Below are 21,429 nucleotides of genomic sequence, written 5' to 3' on the forward strand. Positions count from 1 at the left end.
GGATTTCGGAGGGATTATCGTTCAGGTTCTGTCTTAGACTTTTGACAGCAGTGAGAGAAGATATTTTCCCACTCTTTATGTGTGCCTTTATTGCTTAGAGAATCTAGGCTGAATCAATTATGACTCAGATTCAGTATGGTTATTCTCACATCACAAGAGAAGTAGGGTGTATGTATATTTGGGTTGATCAGCATCAATTTATTACTACTACATTATTAGAAGATTTTATAAATAATTTTTATAAATCAACTTTATGTATGAATGAGTAATGCTATCTGAAGTGACATGATTTATGAAAGCCAGCTCAGTCTAATCATTAATATATGCATATTTACTGTTTTATACATGTATACGTTATACATGAATACACTTAACTTTTTTTTTTTTTTTTTGAGCTTCACTCTGTCACCAAGGCTGGAGTGCAGTGGCATGCTCACGGCCACCGCAGCCTCGACCTGCTGGGCTCAGGCAATCCTTCCAGCTCAGCCTTCCAAGTAGCTGGAACCACAGACGTGCATCACCATGCCTGGCTAGTTTTTTGGTTTATTGTAGAGAGGAGGTCTCACCATGTTGCCCAGGCTGGTGTCAAACCCGTGGGCTCAGGGAATCCTCTTGCTTCTGCCTCCCATAAGTGCTGGGATTACAGGCGTGAGCCACCACGCCTGGCATATACTTACATGTTTTATATATACATACATAGTCTTCAGTTAAGATTTCTGATGTTAATTCTTTTTTTTTTTTTTTGAGTCGGAGTCTCGCTCTGTCGCCCAGACTGGAGTGCAGTGGTCGCTCCCGACCACCACAGCCTCGACCTGCTGGGCTCCAGTGATCCTTCCGCCTCAGCCTTCCGAGTAGCCGGAATTACAGGCGGGCGCTGCCACGCCCAGCTGATTTTTTTAATTTATTGTAGAGATGAGGTCTCGCTGCCCAGGCGGGTCACGAACCCGCGGACTCCCAAAGGCACGGGATTACAGGCTGAGCCACCGAGCCCGGCTATCTGATGTTAATTCTTAGATTGTTATGCAGGCTGAGCCTTGTTTCTGTTGGAATCTCTTTTTACAGGGAAGTACAGTGTTTTATAGACTGAAACATTTAAGATTATTTTAAAATTGAGGTCAGTGTATAGAGAACCCAGGCAGGGCTCTTGCAGCTCCAGTTTCTGTGCAGTAAGGATTTCCTGACCCTCCCAGACCCACTGCTGAGAATCCACCCTCCCTTTTACTCTTCCGACACCAGTCTCTCTCGGTTATCGCCAGTACCTATTCCTATTTCTTCTTTCCCAAAAAAGGTTTTATGTCTTGTGGTGAATTACTGATTCTGCCTATGGCTCATTTTCAGTAGTTATTCTTTTTGATAAGTGGAAAGAAGCTAAAATTGTCACAGTATATGCCATAGACTTAATAGTAGAAGTAAGGAAATAATGCTGGATAAGTGAAAGGAATACTAGGCTAGGAATCAGACTTGGCTTCTGGTTTTCATTGCTAGTAACTAGCTAGGTAATCCATGAAAGTCCACCTTGATAAAAATGAGGCCATAGGGGCCGGGTTCGGGGGCTCAACCTGCAATTCCAGCACTTTGGGAGGCTGAGGCAAGTGGATTGCCTGAGCCCGCGGGTTCGAGACCCGCCTGGGCAACTTGGTGAGACATCGTCTCTACAATTAAAAAAAAAAAAACTAGCTGGGCGTGGTAGTGCGCGCCTGTAGTTCTGGCTACTTGGAAGGCTGAGGTGGAAGGATCACAGGAGTCCAGCAGGGCGAGGCTGCGGTGGCCAGGAGCGTGCCACTGCACTCCAGTCTGGGCGATGGAGTGAGACTCCAATTCAAAAAAAAAAAAAGAGAGGCCGTAGGATAAGTGATTACCAAGGTCACTCTCAAATCTAATATTCTTTTTCTGATTCATTCATTGTACGTGTATTAGATCCTGGCTTATGAGCCAACACTGGTTTAAAGATACAGAGATAAGTGGGTTTCTGGCCTTGAGTAAGTAAGACCCAGTGAACAATGACAATACATATGTGATAAGTGCTGTCAAAGCAGACTGTGTAAAGTGCTTTTTCAACAAACTGAGGGGAGAGAATTAAGGAAGGCTTCCTCTTGGAAGTCATATTTGAGTTGATTCTTGAAGATTAATTTACCATGCAAGGCAGGAAGAAGGACGTTCTGGTAATAGCAAATTACAGGAATGAGTAAGCATTGCATGCTTTCGAATGGTCAGTGGTGGGTGAGAATGGAATTTTTGGAGAAAGCTTAGTGATAAATAGACTTGGGGTTGGAGGAGAATGGGTAGGAATCAGATTTTGGAAGGCTTTATATGTCATTCCGAAAACTTTGGATCTTTTTTTTTTTTGAGTTGGAGTCTCACTCGGTCGCCCAGACTGGAGTGCAGTGGCCGCTCCTGGCCACCACAGCCTTGACCTGCTGGGCTCCGGCGATCCTTCCGCCTCAGCCTTCCGAGTAGCCGGAATTACAGGCACGCGCTACCATGCCTGGCTGATTTTTGATTTATTGTAGAGATGAGGTCTCGCCAAGTAGCCCAGGCAGGTCTCGAACCTGCGGGCTCAGACAATCCACTCACCTCGGCCTCCCAAAGGCACGGGATTACAGGCTGAACTACCGAGCCCGGCTAACTTTGGATCTTAAAGTCTGCTTGAAGCGGTTTGAAAAGAAAGGCATAGAATCAGACTTGTGTTTTAGAAAGGTTACTTGGTGGCAGTGTGGAAGATGGATTGATTGGAGCAGGTGAAGTGGAGGCATGGAAAGAAGTGAGAAAACTCAGTATTTGAGATGAGAAATGGTGAGGATTGAACTAAGATTGGAATAGTTGTGCGAATAAAACCTGAAGGGTGGAAACGGAAGCCTTAAGGAAGTTACTTGCAGAGAGACGGGCTGTGGAGTGGAGGCGGAGAGAAGAGTCTGGAAGATTTGAAGACATCTGGTTTCTTGGTGAACTACAGTGTTTAGCACCTAACAGAATAAGAGATTCAGGAGGAAGAGCAGGCTTTCAGGTAGGAGTTTAGGGGAGGTTAATTTGAATTTGCACGTGTAAAACTTGAGTTGCCTGTGGGTTGACAAAAGAGAGAAGAGTCTCAGTAGGCACTTAGGAATTGGGCATGAAGCTCAGGGGAGAAAGGTGTGAGCTGGAGAGAGTCGCCAACTCATAAGTGGTTAAAAGAGCTCTATGGGCAAATCACTCTGGAAGGGGGAAGAAGGAAAAGCCGTTTGTGTGTGTGTTGGTGGGGGTGTGTTGGTGGGGGTGTGTGTGCGTATGTGTGCATGCGATGAGAGGTGAGGCAAGAAGAATATGTAACTAGACGGGCTGAGCCACAAAGAAAGTATACACATTTTAAGTATGAAAAGATTGCTCAAAAGATGGCGTAGTCGATTGCTGGTATCACCATGTGACGTGCAGAACAAAGAAAATGGCAGAAAACCAGTTGTGTGAATGTCATACTACACATCGCTACTGTAATTCAATCAAACTTTGAAAAGTAATACATAGAGATAAAATGTCTCTTAATATGTGTGTATTTTTTTGGCATCCTCGGTGTAAACCTTCTGTTAATTTTCAAATTAAAATTTTCAAATTAGAAGCTTGAGAAAGTTGGCATTAATAGAAAACATGAAGCCCCACCCCTTTTTTTGAGTTGGCGTCTCACTTTGCCCGATCTGAATTGCAGTGGCATGATCATAGCTCACCACAGTCTTGACCATGTAGATTCAGGCTGTCCTTCCACTTCGGCCCCCGAGCAGCTGGGACTACAGGTGTGCACCACCATGCTCAGCTAATTTTTTATTTTTATAGAGACAAGGTCTTACTATGTTGCCTGGGCTAGTCTTGGAACTTCTGGCTCAAGCAGTCCTTTCACCGTGGTCTCCCAAAGTGCTAGTATTACAGGTGTGAGCCAGCATGCCAGGCCTCAAGCTTTTGTAACTTTATAGGACATTTTAACATACAAAGTAGAATCTAAGTCTCGTATACCTGTCACCTCAACAACTAATGATAAACAAATGCAAAACTTTTGGTACACTCTTTATAGATCTATTCATAAAGTCTTGGAATCATCAAATTTTAGAGCTGAACATTTATAGCTTTAAGAAACTGAGAGCAGGCCATTGCCTGGCTAGATTCTGGTGTGGCCATGTGTTCTTTGAGCTATTGCTGTCGCCATGCTTCCTGGCTTTGGCCCCCTCCCCCACCCTGGGGAGGTGAATCTTCTCTCTCCCTTCTCTTTCTCGTTCGAATTTATTTTTAAATAAACTATATTTTAAAAAGAAAAAGGAAGAAACAGAGCTGAGCCAGGTGCAGTTCCTCACTCCTCTAATCCTAGTACTTTGGGAGGCCAAGGCTGGAGACTTGCTTGAGGGACAGGAGTTTGAGACCAGCCTGGGCAACATAGTGAGACCCTCTCTCTTACAGAAAATAAAAAAGTGAGCTGGGCATGGTGCACATGCCTGTAAGTCCTAAGCTACTTGGGAGGCTTAGGTGGGAGGATTGCTTGAACCCAGGAATTGGGAGGCTGTAGTCCGCTATGATCACACCCCTGCACTACCACCTGGGTGATAGAGTGAGCCTTTGTCTCTAAAACTGAGGACTAAGGCACATCATTATGATTTGCTACATTGTTTTACTCAAAATTTATTAGACTTGGACTAATACAGTATTATTGATGGAAGTGGACGCCATGATACACTCCCCAAGCCCTCGCTGCATGGGTGAACTGCTGGGGCTGTCAGGCCTCTTGGGAATTGCCCTTGTCTGAAGAGAGCCACTCAAGGTCACATCCCTTTGCTGGGAGTAGCCTGCGTCCAAAGACAGGTGTATTAGACCTGGCTCCCTGGAGCCAACTTAGGACAACTCTAAAGAGTTATCTGAGGGGCAACTCCTCTGGGTCCCCTGCCGCTGTGAGAGCTTTTCTGTCCTCTCAATAAATCCTGCTTTCTCACTTAAAAAAAAAAAAAAAAAGTTGTCTGAGACTGGGTGCGGTGGCTCAAGCCTGTAATCCCAGCACTTTGGGAGGCCTAGGTGAGAGGATTGCCTGAGCCCAAGACCAGCCTGGGCAACTTGGCAAGATCTTGTCTCTACAGTAAATAAACTAGCCAGGTGTAGCAGCGCACACCTGTGGTTCCAGCTACTTGGAAGGCTGAGGCGGAAGGATCGCTGGAGCCCAGCAGGTCGAGGCTGTGGTGGCCGGGAGCGTATGCCACTGCACTCACTCCACCTTCAGCCTGGGTGACAGAGTGAGACTCCGACTCAACAACAACAACAAGAAGTTACCTGGCTTCAGAGTTCTCTCTGGGGTCAGCTAAGGCTTTTGTTGTGAGTACATCCCAGCCTCGCTTTTCCTTCGTCTGTCTTCTCTCCCTGTATCCTCAGAGCAACTCCTGATAAAACTTTTAGCATCTAACCTGTATCTTAAGAGTTTGCATGGTTTAACACGTCCCATGTTTTTCACGTTTATGAGAAATATCCAGGTAAATGTTGAGTGATAGAATCATGTAGTAATATAATGAAAGAAAATGATTGCGTTGTATAGTGCCAAACATACAGAAACCATTTTCATCAGTAGGACATGTTGTGGGTTGGAACGAAAAGAAGAGTACTCTCAAACATGTTGAGCAAAGATCTTGGCGCATAACTGGCCCCTTTTTCTGCTGCCTTTTTATTTCCTTTTATAAATTAAGGGAGTATTCTCCCATCCAGTTTGAGATCAGACTTGCACTTTTTTTAACGTGGCGAGACCTCCTCTCTGCAATAAATAAACAAATTAGCCATCACACTCGTTTTTGTTGGCTTTTCCTAATTTGAGTCATTTACAAATACGGACAGGGTTTTTCTCTTGTTTTTGTGTCTTGGTTGTACTGCGAAAATGGAAATCTATGAAGTATATTTGAAACAAATATGTTAACGGTGAATCTTTATAGAAGAGCCTTACCCTTCAGTAGCATGGTAGAGGGACTATAGTCAACAACAATTTATTGTACATTTCAGAATAGCTAGAGGAGTGGATTTGGAATACTCTCAACACAAAGAAATGATAAATGTTTGAAGTGATGGATAGCTCAGTTATTCTCATTTTGATCATAATACATTGTATGTTTGTGTTAAAATATTACATGTACCCCATAAATATGTACAATGGTTATATTCCCACAATTTTTTTTTTAAAAAGGAAGACTTGTCCTCATGATGCCGGAAAGATTTGCCTGGCGGAATCCAAGACTACATTCCTGGACAAACTACTTGAAGACTTTTCTGTCTGCAACGTTTGAGAGAGTGCCTTTCCAATATAAAGTGTGCCACTTGTTATCATTAGTTCAAATGCTTGAATTTTGTTGTGGCTTAAGTTACCATCCTGTACTAGATCCAAGAGCTTCCCAACAGTGTGATTGGGCTGGCAACAGAACTGCTTGCTGTTGATAAAGCTTTTTTTCCTCGTGTTTTCTTTTATATATGTGACTGTAGCTGTACTTAGATGACCAATAAAGTTATCTGGGCCATTTGTAAAGGAATGGCTGATGAAAAGGATGTCATTTCATTCAGTCAAATCGCCAAGGACGTTTAGAATAAGTGACGTTAGTGAACCCAGAACGTTTTCGGTTTAAACATTTTAATTTTTGAGTATTTTATGTTAGCCAATTAGTGCTTTTCTTGATTCTTTTTCTTTAGTGCTGATTTAAATCATCATTATTCCATCTTAGCAAGTGAAGTTTTAGTCATTTCTAAGTCTTTTTCTTCTTGTGCCACAAGAGTGTTAATATGAGTTTCTCTGGTAATTTTTTATTTTCTAATTATTTTTGGTGTGGATTCATTAGTTGGGAAGCAAATTTAGACTGATGGAAAGCATATTTTATCGAATTACTATGTAGAAATGTGTCTTTTATGATGTCCTGTTTCATTTTGCTCTCATCAGCAAAAGCAGAAAACTGCTTCCTCTCTTGTAGAATGCCACATATTTTACAGTAGTTGGATTCTTCTTTTTTTTTTTTTTTTTTTTTGAGTTGGAGTGTCACTCTGTTGCCCAGACTGCCCCCGGCCACCGCAGCCTCGACCTGCTGGGCTCCAGTGATCCTTCCGCCTCAGCCTTCTGAGTAGCCAGAATTACAGGCGCGCGCTACCACGCCCGGCTGATTTTTTGATTTATTGTAGAGATGAGGTCTCGCTGCCCAGGCGGGTCTCGAGCCCGCGGGCTCAGGCAATCCATTCACCTCAGCCTCCCAAAGGCGCGGGATTACAGGCTGAGCCACCGAGCCCGGCTCAGTGGTTGGATTCTATACTTTGTTTTTGTTTATTTATTTTGTTTAGTTTTGCTTTTTTTGAGTCAGAGTCTCATTCTGTCATCCAGGCTGGAGTGCAGTAGCATGATGATCATGGCTCACTGCAGCCTCGACCTCATAGTTTTAGGTGATCCTCCTGCCTCAGTTCCCTGACTAGCTGGGACAACAGGTGCACACCACCATGCTTAGCTAATTTTTGGATTTTTTTGTAGCGATGAGGTCTCGCTATGTTGCCTAGACTGGTCTTGAACTCCTGGACTGAAGCAGTCCTTCTGCCTCAGCCTCCCAAAGTGCTGGGATTACAGGTGTGAGTATTAGGATTTAACATGTCCCATTTTTGATGAGCCTGGCCAGATTCTGAACTTGTTTTTTGAGTAGGAATCTCACTCTGTCGTCCAGGCTAGAGTGCAGCAGCATGATCATTGCTACCGCAGCCTCGACCTGCTGGGCTCAGGTGATCCTTCCACCTCATCCTTCCAAGTAGCTCGAACTAATGTTTTGATTTAGTGCAGAAATGAGGTCTCCGCAAGCTGCCCTGGCTGGTCTCAAACCCCTGGGCTAAGGCAGTCCTCTAGCCTCTGCCTCCCAAAGTGCTGAGATTACAGGCATGAGCCACCATGCCTGGCCTCTGCACTGTTTTTTTTTTTTTTTTGGAGTTGGAGTCTCATTCCATCACTCAGGCTGGAGTGCAGGGGCACGCTCTGGTGATCCTTCCGCCTCAGCCTTCCAAGTAACCGAAACTACAGGTGCGTGCTACCACACCTGGCTAATTATTTATTGTCGAGATGAGGTCTTGCCAAGTTGCCCTGGCTGGTCTTGAACCCGTGGGCTCAGGCAATCCACTCACCTTGGCCTTCCAAAGTGCTGGGGTTACTGGCTGAGCCATCAAGCCCAGCCCACTTTTTTTTTTTTAATTACCTTTGGAAAAATAGGCTAAGGCATTATTTTTGTTTGTTTGTTTATTGAGTCGGAGTCTCACTTTGTCGCCCAGGCTGGAGGGCACTGGCACACTCATGGCCACCCCAGCGTTGACCTGCTGGGCTCCGGCAATCCTTCTGTCTCAGCCTTTCTTTTTTTTTTTCAGTCGGAGTCTCACTCTGTCGCCCAGACTGGAGTGCAGTGGCTGCTCCCGGCCACCGCAGCCTCGACCTGCTGGGCTCCAGTAATCCTTCCACCTCAGCCTTCCGAGTAGCCGGAATTACAGGTGCACTACCACTCCCAGCTAATTTTTTGATTTATTGTAGAGATGAGGTTTTACCAAGTTGCCCAGGCGGGTCCCGAACCCGCAGGCTCAGGCAATTCACTCACCTCGGCCTCCCAAAGCGCGGGATTACAGGCTGAGCCAACCGAGCCCGGCCTGCCTCAGTCTTTCATCTGGCCAGAACTACAGGTGCGCGTTACCGCGCCCAGCTAATTTTTCGATATATTGTAGAGACTAGGTCTCACCGACTTGCCCAGGCTGGTCTCAAACCCGTGAGCTCAGGCAGTCCACTTGCCTTGGCCTCCCAAAGTGCTGAGATGAACCACTGAGCCCGGGCAGCATTATTTTAAAAATCGATTTTTTCCTCTCCAAGCATTTTTTCCACATGTCTGAATACAAGATGACTTTGAGTCTTGTAGAGCCCTTGACCATTTAAAATTCTAGTTTCTGAGAATGCTTTTTGGACAATTGTTATGGCGGATTTATTTATTTATTTATTTTTGAGTTGGAGTCTCACTCTGTTGCTCAGACTGGAGTGCAGCGGCATGATCACGGTTACCGCAGCCTTGACTTGCTGGGCTCAGGCAATCCTTCCGCCTCCGCCTTTTGAATAACTGGAATTACAGGTGTGCGCCGCCATGCCCAGCTAATTTTTTGATTTATTGTAGGGATGAGGTCTTGCCATGTTGCCCAGGTTGGTCTTGAGCTCAGGCAGTCCTCTTGCCTCAGCCTCACAAAGTGCTGGGATTACAGGTATGGGCTACTGTGCCTGGCCCTGATGTTTTTAATTATTAACCGTTACCTGCTTGTATGCGTTTTTTGCTTTCTGATACTGACATTTCATAATGTTGTTCTGTAAGTCTTGGTAAATTTTTCTTAGTCCCCATGAGTCATTCTTCAGTAAGAAGTAAGGTTTAGATAAAATTACTTGTGTTACTTGAGGTTATTGATTATGCAGTCCATTCTGTAATAGAATCAATCATGACCAGAAGAAGGAATTCTGGGGCAGGGGTGGGGGATCATGGTAAATAGTGTTTTAATTCTGAGAAGTGCTCCTTTTGTGCGTATGATGTTTACATTAGAATTGTATGATGCATCGTTGTCAAACTCCAAAGGTAAACCATTGAGATAGTTTAATTTCTTGTACAAGTTTAATTTCTTGTTCAGTTTTTTCTGCAGAACAACTAAACCATTTTTCATTTTTATCAGTTTTCGTTTTACTGAAATTTTCATTGGGATCATTTCTTTTTCATGTAGACTTTACAATGATGATTTGATGATGAAGTCTGTTTATGTCTCATTTGTTACATTTTAGCCTATGGTAATTTTTACCATTGTAATTTTCATTTTATTATCATGATTATTGCCAGGTTCAGTGTTCACAGGATTTGTAGTCGTTAATAGATTTGCTAAGTATTAGTCATTATTGGTTTTATTTTTCTTACGCCCCTTCCTCATCTTCGTAAACTTAATTTCCCCCAGTAATCTGGTCAAAATATTCTTGGGGTTAGATACTTCACTATTAGAATGGAGCATCACAAAAAATCTTCCCTCAGAAATGATAAGGACATGGTTTACTTGATAGTCTGCACATCAGCATAACATTTATATAGCAGGGCCACCTTTACCAGTAGTATTTTTGAAGTGGGTGAATTACTAGTTGCTTTGTTGAATATCGGAATCACCTATGTATTTAGAAGAGTTTGCCGGGTGCGGGGTGGGATTGGCAGTTGAGGGAAACTGCTAGGGGAGGGAGGGGCACACCTCATCACCAAGGGTGCCTGCATGATCAACGTTAATATACCTAACCCTGAATTGTACCCCACGTCTTTATAATTAAAAAAAATCTGGGAAACAACAAAAAAGTTGCTCAGGGTGAGATTGGGTGAATAGAGAGGGTGGGGGCATGGGGAATCATGCAATTTTTGGTGTAAAAAAAAACAACAAACAAGAAAGAATTTGCCAAGAGTAACGATGTCCTTGCTGTTTACTTAAGCCAAGGAGGAGTGCCTGTCCCCTGTACCCCTGAATAGAGCAGGTACAAGCTGAGTTGAGACCTAGTTACAGTATCTTCATTTTAGTTTTTTGGGTCTCTCTCAACGTATGCTCTTCAGTAAATCTTTTTCTTTTGATGCAAACCAGGTCCTGTAAATCTTGATGCTACTGGGCAGGTTCTTGTCAGGGGTAAGGATGAGGATGAATGCCAGCCCGCTCAGGTACTAGTTTTGATATGTTGACTCATTCACGATCACTGGTGTGAAATTCTTCATTCTAAATTCTGTTCCTGGTTGCTGCCAATGTGAATTCACGTCTTTGCAAATTCTGTTTCTGAATAAAATATATTCGGTTTTTAGAAAAGACCATTTCACTCGTGCTTAATGACAAGTTTGTGGCAACCAGCTTCAGATTTTTTTTCATCCAGAGTCAGTATTAGGAAAGTGAAAAATTTGTCGGTCACGAATGTATTAATACTGTAAAGTAATTATTTGAATGGTTTTTGTTAAATCAGTTTAATAAAAGGAAAGGTTTATGGCTCTAGAAATTATGTTAATTCGAAAAAGTGTAACTTAAAAGTTTTTTGTTTTTTGTTTTGGTGACTGAATTAAAGCCCCTTTCTAGGGCTTTACACTTGATCTTAGCCAAAGGCCGAGAAGTGATTCTTTTCTAGGGCTTTAAAAGCTTTTTGTTTTTTTGTTTTTGAGTCGCAATCTCACTCTGTTGCCCAGGCTGGAGCGCAGTGGCACACTCATGGCTCACTCCAGCCTCGACCTCCTGGGCTCAGGTGATCCTGAAGCCTCAGCATCCCCAAGAAGCTGGGACAATAGGCACATGCTACCACATCCGGCTAATTTTTTTCATTTTTTGGTAGAGACAGTGTCTTGCTATTTTTTTTTTTGAGTTGGACTCTCACTCTGTCATCCAGACTGGAGTGCAGTGACCGCTCCCAGCCACCGCAGCCTTGACCTGGGCTCCAGCGATCCTTCTGCCTCAGCCTTCCAAGTAGCCGGAACTACAGGCGCGCGCGATACCATGCCGACTAATTTTTGATTTATTGTAGAGATGAGGTCTTGCCAAGTTGCCCAAGCGGGTCTTGAACCCACGGGCTCAGGCAATCCACTCACCTCAGCCTCCCAAAGTGCGCGATTACAGGCTGAGCCACCGAACCCAGCTAGTGTCTTGCTGTGTTTACCAACCATGCTGGTCTCAAACTTGTGCTCACACAATCCTCTCACCTCAGCCTCCCAAAGTGCTGGAATTGCAGACCTGAGCCACCTCGCCTGGCCACACCTCACATTTTTTATGTTACGAAATTCTTATTCTCCCTCTTAACTTTTGTTCTCCAAGTAATCCAATTATAATTTGTGGCTAAGACTTAGTTTTAAAATATCACAATGCTAACTCTGAGAATTTCTGGGACTATATAAATACTATTATTTCATTTTAGCAAGTGAAGTTTTTATTTTGTTTTTGAGTAGGAGTCTTATTCTGTCACCCAGGCTGGAGTGCTGTGGCAAGATGGTAAATAGCAGATTTCTAAAATGCTCTAAATTTGTGAAACTTTTTATTGTGAAAATTTTCAAACAGACAAAGAGAAAACAATAACTTCCATATACTCATAACTCAGTTTAGATAATTATCAAGATTATGCCACATTTGCTTCACCTTCCCATCTTCTGTTCTTTAAATATTTCAAAAAGCAATCCAAACATTATTAATTCACCTCTATAAGCATCGGTATAAATCACTACAAAACAATTTTTTTTTTTCTTTGAGTTGGAGTCTCACTCTGTCGCCCAGGCTAGGGTGCAGTGGCACGCTCACAGCCACTGCAGCCTCGACCTGCTGGGCTCAGGCGATCTTTCCGCCACAGCCTTCCAAGTAGATGGAACCACAGGCGCACACTACCATGCTCAGCTTATTTATTTTTATTTATTGTAGAGACGAGGTCTCACCAAGTTGCCCAGGCTGGTCTCAAACCCCCAGACTCAAGCAATATTCTCGCCATGGATTACAGGCTGAGCCACCACGCCCAGCCCAAAATATTTTTTTAAAGTAACTGTGATGCTGTTATCACACCTAACAAAAAAATAATTTTAAATAATGTTAAGCCAGGTTAGGACAAGAGAAAAAACTGGCTGGGTGCAGTGGTTCATGTCTGTAATCGCAGCATTTTGGGAGGAGGAGGTGAGAGGAGCCCTGGGGATCCAGACCAGCCTGGTCAACTTGGTGAGACCTCTTCTCTACAATATATCAAAAAATTAGTGGGGCGTGGTAGCGTGTGCCTGTAGTTCCAGCTACTTGGAAGACTGAGGCGGAAGGATCGCCTGAGCCCAGCAGGTTGACGCTGGGGTGGCAGTGAGAGTGCCATTGCACTCCAGCTTGGGTGACAGAGTGAGACTCTGACTAAAAAAAAAAAAAAAAAAAAAAAGTGAGACATTAAAAATGAATATTTAAGGGCTTTTAGGGTCAACATCACATAATTTACTCAAACAGCACATTAAATATCGAATTCATATAGTTACAAGACCACTTATGCTGTGGAAGAAAGTACTTTCTCTGAAATATTGCAGGTAAGGATTCAAGGCAGTGCAGTGAGAAAAGTTTTTTTGTTATGAACTATAAATTTTTAAAATGTGAAGTTGCATTATTTTGAGCAAGTCTTTTTTTGTTATTTTGTGTATAGCTATGAGGAACACAATTTAAGCTAAATTAAACCTTTCTCTAATCATTCCTCAGTTTTTATAGGAGAGAGTCTATCAGTGAGTGACATATTTCCCCTAAACGTGTATCACCCATCCATTTTCTTTTCTTTCTTTTTTTTTTCTTGAGTCGGAATCTCACTTTGTTGCCCAGGCTGGAGTGCAGTGACATGCTCATGGCCACCGCAGCCTCAACCTGCTGGGTTCAGGTGATCCTTCCCCTTCAGCCTTCCAAGTAGCTGGAACTGCAGGCATGCCGCCACCATGCCCAGCTAATTTTTTGATTTATTATAGAGATGAGGTTTTGCCAAGTTTCCTGGGCTGGTCTTGACCCCATGAGTTCAGGCAATCCTCTCACCTTGGCAGCCCAAGGTGCATTTTATTTTCTGTGGTTAGATGCATTTTTACAAATTTTAAAATGTCTGATATTGCTTAAATTGGAGGGAGGAGGGTTCCTTAGAGACATCTAGTTAGGCTTCTAGTTAATAGTGATCTCAGCTAAGAAACTCCTGAATCTTGTCCTTTGTTCCACACATGATTGGAGCAGCCTTTATTGGGAGGTATATAGAGAATCATCAGGGAAGCCTTTGAGCTTTAGGTTGGTTTGCTGAGTATATAAAGAAAGTTTGGCTATAGGGGTCTTCCATGGGAGGTTAAAATGTCAAACATTTGTGTTGCGGAATGGTGGGCATCCAGTAGATAACATAAAGCCAGTGGTGGTAGAGTCAATAAGTAAGTTTTTGTGCTTTCTAGTGTATTTTCAGTTCTCAGCAGCAGACATGGCTACTCTGGAAGACCAGAGAAGGATAACAGATGTGTAGAGTGTCAGTCCTTGGTAGTTTAAGGTGTTTGGTAGTTCAGGGAAGGTTTTGATAGACATGGCTGGTGAAAAGATCAGTGATGGAATTAAGGCAAGAAGAGGTAAGGTAATCTTTACTTACTTAGCTTGTATAATTACAAATCATATAAGGGGTTGTAAAATGGTAATATTCAAATTATATTATTAGATGGATTGTCTTGTAAAGAAAAATGTCTTATCTATGATTTGGTTATTTGGTGGTACAGTTGGTAAAGTTAAATCAGGACAAGCACTTGATTCTTGCTGCCGTTTCCTAGTTTTCAGACTAGTGCGCTGGTTTGCCAGCATCCTAAAACTGCTTTTGTTTTCTTTCTTTTCTTTAAATTAACTCAGATTTTGAACATTTTAGATGTGCTTCTTTCCACTGCATTTATGCGTGCTCTGATTTTAAGTTTTGGCCAGTGGTAGCCTCTTCAAGTTTGTTCCCGAGTCCTGATCTTTGCTAGTCTCCTTGCTTTCAGGCATAACAAGGTGATCAAGACTTATTTTGTCCAGTTCATGGCACAGACTTGGAATCAACCATTTGATTCCTTTGAACAGGAAATTGTTTCTCAATCCCATGATCTGAATTTATTGCTACTGGGTTGGTCCTCGTTTCCAGGCCTTTTCAGTGGATTATGCTAGGAAATAGATATTTAGCTTGAAAACTTGATTTCATGCTGATAATATCCACTTGAAATTATTTTTAGAACTACAGGATTTTTTACTTAACCTTTTCTCTCATAGCTTTCCGCCTACCTCCTACTGAAAAAAAACTTTTAGATTCTCAAGGACATCAACATTTATTTTATCCCACAGTACACACCAACACTTTTATAACTACTGTTGACATTCGACATCACCACCAACAAATGTGACTGCTGAAAACAAGAAAAACAAGGATCTGAGGGTTAAGAGTCAGTTTTTTGTTATAAAGTCATTTGAAATAACTGAATGGTTATATGCCAGTTTGATATAAAATTATGGTTACTTGTTTCGTTTTACTTTTTAGAGATTTAAAATTTTGGTTTGTTACATGAAATGTTTACATGATTTGAAAGTAAAATCCTATAAAACACGTTAAACTTAATCTTTTCCTATCTCTGTTCATTTCACCTTGTTCTCTCTCTGCCTCTCAATAGGTAGCCAACTTTTTTTTTTTTTGAGTCGAAGTCTTCCTCCGTCACCCAGACTGGAGTACAGTGGTGTGCTCACAGCCATCGTAGCCTCGACCTGCTAGGCTCAGGCAATCCTTGCGACTCAGCCTTCCAAGTACCTGGAACTATAGGCCTGTGCTACCATGCCTGGCTAGTTTTTGCTTTATTGTAGAGATGAGAGGTCTCACCACGTTCCCCAGGCTAGTAGTCTTGAACCCCTGAGCTCAGGCAATCCTCTCGCCTCAACCTACCAAAGTGCTGGGATTACAGGCTTGAGCCATCGCACCTGGCCTCTTCTAAAATTTTAGGTTTTAGCATATACGTTTCGGCCTGTGATACTTCTGAGTTGATTTTTGTGTATGTTGTGATAGAGTATAAGTTTGTATGATTTTTTTTTTTTTTTTGCATTTGTTTAAAAAAATTGACCCACATGATGTGTTGACAATACTGTCCTTTCCCCCACTGAATTACCTGGGCACTCTTCTCTCACATTATTGGTGAAAGAATTTCTGGACTCTGAGTTCTGTTTCATTGGTCTACATGTCTGTAATTTTGCCATAACCATACTGTCTTGATTACTTGAGCTTTATAGTAAGATTTGGAATTTGATGCTATAAGTCTTCTTTCTTTGTTTTTCAGAATTGTTTTGGCTATCCTCTGATTCCATATGAATTTTAGAATCAGTCTGTCAATTTCTTAAAAAAAAAAAAAAGTAACCTGAGATTCTAAGGATTGTACTGAACTTATAAATCAGTTTGGAGAAAAATTGCTATCTTGACAATATTGAGAGTCTTCCAGTTCATAAACATAAACTGTCTTTATTTAGATTTACTTTAATTTCTATGAGCCCTGTTTTGTAATTCTGGGTGTGTAGAAACCTTGTACTTTGCTAAATTTTTTCTGAGTGTTTAAATATATTTTTCTTGATGCTATTGTAAATGGAATTTTAAAAAATGACTAATGTCTAAGTGTTCATTGCTAGTATCTAGAAATACAACACGCAGTTGAGTTTTGTATATATTAAGTTTGTGCTGTGACCTTATTAAAATTGCTTATTGGTCTGGTAATTTTTTGATGTTGTTTTTTGTGATTTTCTATATACAGGATTGTATAATCTGTTACTAAAACAGTTTTACCTCATCCTTTTCATTCTGGTGCCTTTAAGTTTTTTTGTTTTTTTTTTAACTTTACTGCATTAGCTAGAACATCAAATACAATTTGAAAAGTAGTGGCAGGCCAGGTGCGGTGACTCAAGCCTATAATCCCAGCATTTTGGGAGGCCAAGGCGAGAGGATCGCTTAAGTCCAGGGGTTTTGGACCTACCTGGACAACTTGGTGAGACCTCGTCCTTACAATAAATCAAAAATTAGCCGGGCATGGTAGGGCGTGCCTGTAGTTCCAGCCACTTGGAAGACTGAGGCGGAAGGATCGCTTGAGCCCGGCAGGTTGACGCTGGGGTGGCCGTGAGCATGCCACTGCACTCCAGCCTGGGCAACAGAGTGAAGCTCTGCCTCAAAAAAAGAAAGAAAGAAAGAAAAGTAGTGGCAAAAGCAAGTATCTTTTCTTTATTCCTGATCTTTGAAGGAAAAACATTGAATTATTTTACCTTTAAGTGTGATGTTGACTGTAGATTTAAAAAAAAAAAAATCCCCACCATCAGGTTAGAGAATTCTTTTTCTAGTTTAATCTTTTTTTTCTTTACACCATTGTGAGTTGGTATTAGATTATATGTTGCTGGATTCTTTTGAATGTTTGTTATGGATTTTGTTACGTTTATGTTCATTAGAGATTTTCATCTATTTTCTTGTGTCTGGCTTTAGTATCAGGGCAGTTACTGGCCTCTAAAGAAAGAGTTGGGAAGTGTTTTCTCCTCTATTTTTGGATATTTTAAAATTATTTATTAGAATATATCAGTGAAGGCAATTAGTTGTTTTGAGGACAGTCTTCAGTCAAACCATTTCAGTTTCCTGTTATAGATATGAGATTTTACAGTTTTTCTTGTCAGTCTTGGTCATTTGTGTCTTTATAGAAATTTGTCCTTTTCATCTTAGTAGCCTAATTTGTTGGCATAAAGTTGTTCATAGTACTTCCTAATACTTTACGCTTCTGTAGGGGGTATTAGTAATACTCTGATCTCTTTCATTCTTGCTTTTGGTAATTTGTCTTTTTTTTTTTTTTCCCCTTTTATTTATTTATTTATTTTTGAGTCAGAGTCTCACTCTGTCGCCCAGACTGGAGTGCAGTGGCCGCTCCTGACCACCGCAGCCTCGACCTGCTGGGCTCCGGCGATCCTTCCGCCTCAGCCTTCCAAGTAGCTGGAACTACAGGCGCGCGCTACCACGCCCAGCTAGTTTTTTAAATTTATTATAGAGACGAGGGCTCACCAAGTTGCCTGGGCTGGTCTCGAACCCACGGGCTCAGGCAATCCTCTTGCCTCGGCCTCTCAAAGTGCTGGGATTACAGGCTAAGCCACCGAGCCCGGCCTCTTTTTTTTTTTTTCTTGGTGTAATTATAGCTCTGCTTTGTCAAAGTTGTTGATATTTTTAAATAACCAACTTTCGGTTTTATTGATTTCTTTTTTTTCTCTTTTATTGATTTTCTGGTCTAATCTTACTTCCTTTATCCTGCTTCATTTGGGATTCCTACTGAGGTGAAAGAAAGCTTACATTACTGACTTGAAGCCTTTTATTTTATTTTATTTTTTTTGAGTTGGAGTCTCACTCTGTCGCCCAGACTGGAGTGCAGTGGCCACTTCTGGCCACCGCAGCCTCGACCTGCTGGGCTCCGGCGATCCTTCCACCTCAGCCTTCCAAGTAGCTGGAACTACAGGCACGCGCTAACACGCCCGGCCAATTTTTTGATTTGTTGTAGAGATGAGGTTTTGTCAAGTTGCCCAGGCGGGTCTTGAACCCGCGGGCTCAGGCAATCCACTCACCTCAGCCTCCCAAAGTGCTGGGATTACAGGCTGAGCCACCGAGCCCGGCCGAAGCCTTTTATTTTTAAAATTAAAATTTATTATTTTAGAGATGGGGTCTTGCCATGTTGCCCAGGCTGAACTTGAACTTCTGGGCTCAAGTGATGCTTCCGTGTCTGCCGGTAGAATAGGTGGTACTAAAGGTGGGTACCATCAGACCTGGCTCAAGACCTTATTTTCTGTTATAGACTTTTAAATAATTAGTTAATTTGGCCCAGAGAGTCTCACTCTGTTGCTCAGGCTGGATTGCAGTGGCACACTCACGGCCACCACAGCTTCACCTGCTGGACTCAGGTGATTCTTCCGCCTCAGCCTTTCAAGTAGCTGGAACTACAGGCACATGCCACCACGCCTAGCTAATTTTTTGATTTATTGTAGAGATGAGGTCTCGCCGAATTGCCCAGCCTAGTCTGGAACCTGTGGGCTCAGGCAATCCTCTCACCTCAGCCTCCCAGAGTGCTGGGATTATAGGCATAAGCCACTGCCCCTGGCCTGTTAAACGCTTTTAAGGCTTTAAATTTCTCTCTCAACACTGCTTTAGAGGCATCCCCTAAATTTTGATATGTTGTGTTTTCATTTTCATTCAATAAGTGTTTTCAAATTTCCCTTAGGATGTTTAATTTCCACATGATTGGGGATTCTCTTGATTTTTCTTTCTCCTGTTGATTTCTAGTTTCTGTTGTGGTCGAACTTTTTTGTATGATTTATGAAGAGTCCTGCTTTGGCTTCGTTACTCACCTTTTCTCTGAATTAGGAGCCAAGGAGTAGCTGCTGCTTTGGGATTCGGTGGTGCTTGGGGTCTAGTTCCTTTCCCCTCCGGATTCCTGTGTACAGGCCGTGTATAACTGGGAGTCGTGTGAAGGCAAGGGACCGCTTCGTTCTGCTGCTGCAGCGAGGGTTGGGGCATCTGTGTGGTTTGTAAGCCCTGGTTGTTGTGAATTCTGTCTGAAGAACTTGAGCTTTTTTTCATTGAAGTTTAAGCAAGATCATTTTGTACTTAGTCTTTTTTTTGGAGAAGAACTTGGTTCAGTAGTACTCTCTTTTATCTTGAACATAGTTCTCTTCCATTGGATCTGTATTTTGATCTTTTGCCCTCAAAATTTATGATCCGTATATATACAGTGAAAACTGAAATTTTATTTTTTTCTGCGAAGATGCCTTTGTACTGATTAACACCCTCAAGACTCTTTTTATGACGGCAGGGACTAAGTCTCCCTTATGTCTGTGTCTCGGTGTCCAGCACGAAATAAACAACCAGTGTGATTTTGCTCAGTATGCCGTGACATTATGATTAGGTCGAGGTCCCAAGGGTTTTAAGCCTCGTTGGTGCTTTTGGCGACTGATCTTCACCTCTTTAACTTTATAGCCTTTGGAGCAGAGGATGAGAAGGTGGACCAGAACATAGTGCTTGGGGGAGAGACACAGAATCAAAGCAGGTTCTGGTTTGAGATAAAGGAATGGGGAATAGGGCAGGGATATGCAGGGAGCTGTTGAGTTTTTTTCCCATTTCTTGTGAGACACTTTTTGTTACCTGGCTTGGGGAGTTCAGCCCATCTCGAGTGAGGTAGACGACTTACGGTGTCGCGTTCACTCCAGCACATGAGACTGCACGGCGTTTTACTAAACTCTTGGCTCTCCTCTCCCCCCTTAGGACACTTACTGCAGGATCCCATCGCACCCACCAACTCCACCTGCCAGCACTATGTCTGCAAACCGTGTAAAGGCAAGAGGATGATGATGAAGCCCTCGTGCAGCTGGTGCAAAGACTATGAGCAGTTTGAGGAGAACAAGCAGTTGAGCATCCTGGTGAACTGCTACAAAAAACTGTGTGAATATATAACGCAGACTGCACTGGCCCGGGACATCATAGAAGCGGTCGACTGCTCTTCCGATATTTTGGCTTTGCTTAACGACGGGTCGTTCTTTGGTGAGGAGACAGAAAAGCCCTCCGACTCCTCCTTCACTTTGTGTTTGACACATTCCCCTTTGCCTTCGACCTCAGAGCCCACGACTGATCCTCAGGCTGGTTTGTCTCCGATGTCTGAGAGCACCCTCAGCATTGCCATCGGCAGTTCTGTCATCAATGGCTTGCCTCCTTACAACGGGCTCTCGATAGACAGGTTGGGCATAAATCTTCCTTCGCCTGAACATTCAGACACGACTGATGTGTGCAACACTGTTGACATAAAAACTGAGGATCTGTCGGACAGTCTGCCACCCGTGTGTGACACGGTCGCCACTGACTTGTGCTCCACAGGCATTGATATCTGCAGTTTCAGTGAAGATATAAAACCGGGCGACTCGCTGTTACTGAGTGTTGAGGAAGTGCTCCGCAGTTTGGAAACTGTTTCAAATACAGAGGTTTGTTGCCCTAATTTGCAGCCGAACTTGGAAGCCACTGTATCTAATGGCCCTTTTCTGCAGCTTTCGTCCCAGTCTCTTAGCCATAATGTTTTTATGTCCACCAGTCCTGCACTTCATGGGTTATCATGTACAGCAGCAACTCCGAAGGTAGCAAAATTGAATAGAAAGCGATCCAGATCAGAAAGTGACAGCGAGAAAGTTCAGCCACTTCCCATTTCTACCATTATCCGAGGCCCGACACTGGGAGCTTCTGCTCCTGTGACCGTGAAAAGGGAGAGCAAAATTTCTCTGCAGCCTATAGCGACTGTTCCCAATGGAGGCGCAACACCCAAGATCAGCAAAACTGTGCTTTTATCTACTAAAAGCATGAAGAAGAGTCATGAACATGGATCCAAGAAATCTCACTCTAAAACCAAGCCAGGTATTCTAAAAAAAGACAAAGCAGTCAAGGAGAAGATTCCTAGTCATCATTTTATGCCAGGAAGTCCTACCAAGACTGTGTACAAAAAACCCCAGGAAAAAAAAGGGTGTAAATGTGGGCGTGCTACTCAAAATCCAAGTGTTCTTACATGCCGAGGCCAACGCTGCCCTTGCTACTCTAACCGCAAAGCCTGCTTAGATTGCATATGTCGTGGCTGCCAAAACTCCTATATGGCCAACGGGGAGAAGAAGCTGGAGGCGTTTGCTGTGCCAGAAAAGGCCTTGGAGCAGACCAGGCTCACTTTGGGCATTAACGTGACTAGCATCGCTGTGCGTAACGCTAGTACCAGCACCAGTGTAATTAACGTCACAGGGTCCCCAGTAACGACGTTTTTAGCTGCCAGTACACGTGACGATAAAAGTTTGGATGAAGCTATAGACATGAGATTCGACTGTTAAGTCAGTGGGTCTTTGAGCCTACCCTGGTAGGAAATAGCTACA

General features: G+C 42.9%; 1 protein-coding gene across 1 annotated transcript; it reads left to right on the forward strand.

Moving 5' to 3' along the window:
* Window positions 1-19,799: 19,799 nt before the first annotated feature.
* On the forward strand, window positions 19,800-21,422 carry MSL2 (MSL complex subunit 2). Its single transcript, XM_008065317.1, has one exon. The coding sequence runs from the start codon at window positions 19,876-19,878 to the stop codon at window positions 21,385-21,387; it is 1,512 nt and encodes a 503-aa protein (XP_008063508.1). The 5' UTR covers window positions 19,800-19,875; the 3' UTR covers window positions 21,388-21,422.
* Window positions 21,423-21,429: the final 7 nt, after the last annotated feature.

Source organism: Carlito syrichta, unplaced genomic scaffold (genome assembly GCF_000164805.1).
Source record: "Carlito syrichta isolate Samal-C Ts95f unplaced genomic scaffold, Tarsius_syrichta-2.0.1 Scaffold103338, whole genome shotgun sequence".
NCBI classification, from domain to species: domain Eukaryota; kingdom Metazoa; phylum Chordata; class Mammalia; order Primates; family Tarsiidae; genus Carlito; species Carlito syrichta.

What these genes read in the sequence shown, in the direction of transcription:
- MSL2 (XM_008065317.1), top strand. Translation starts at nt 19,876, where the DNA reads ATGATGATGAAGCCCTCGTGCAGCTGGTGCAAAGACTATGAGCAGTTT.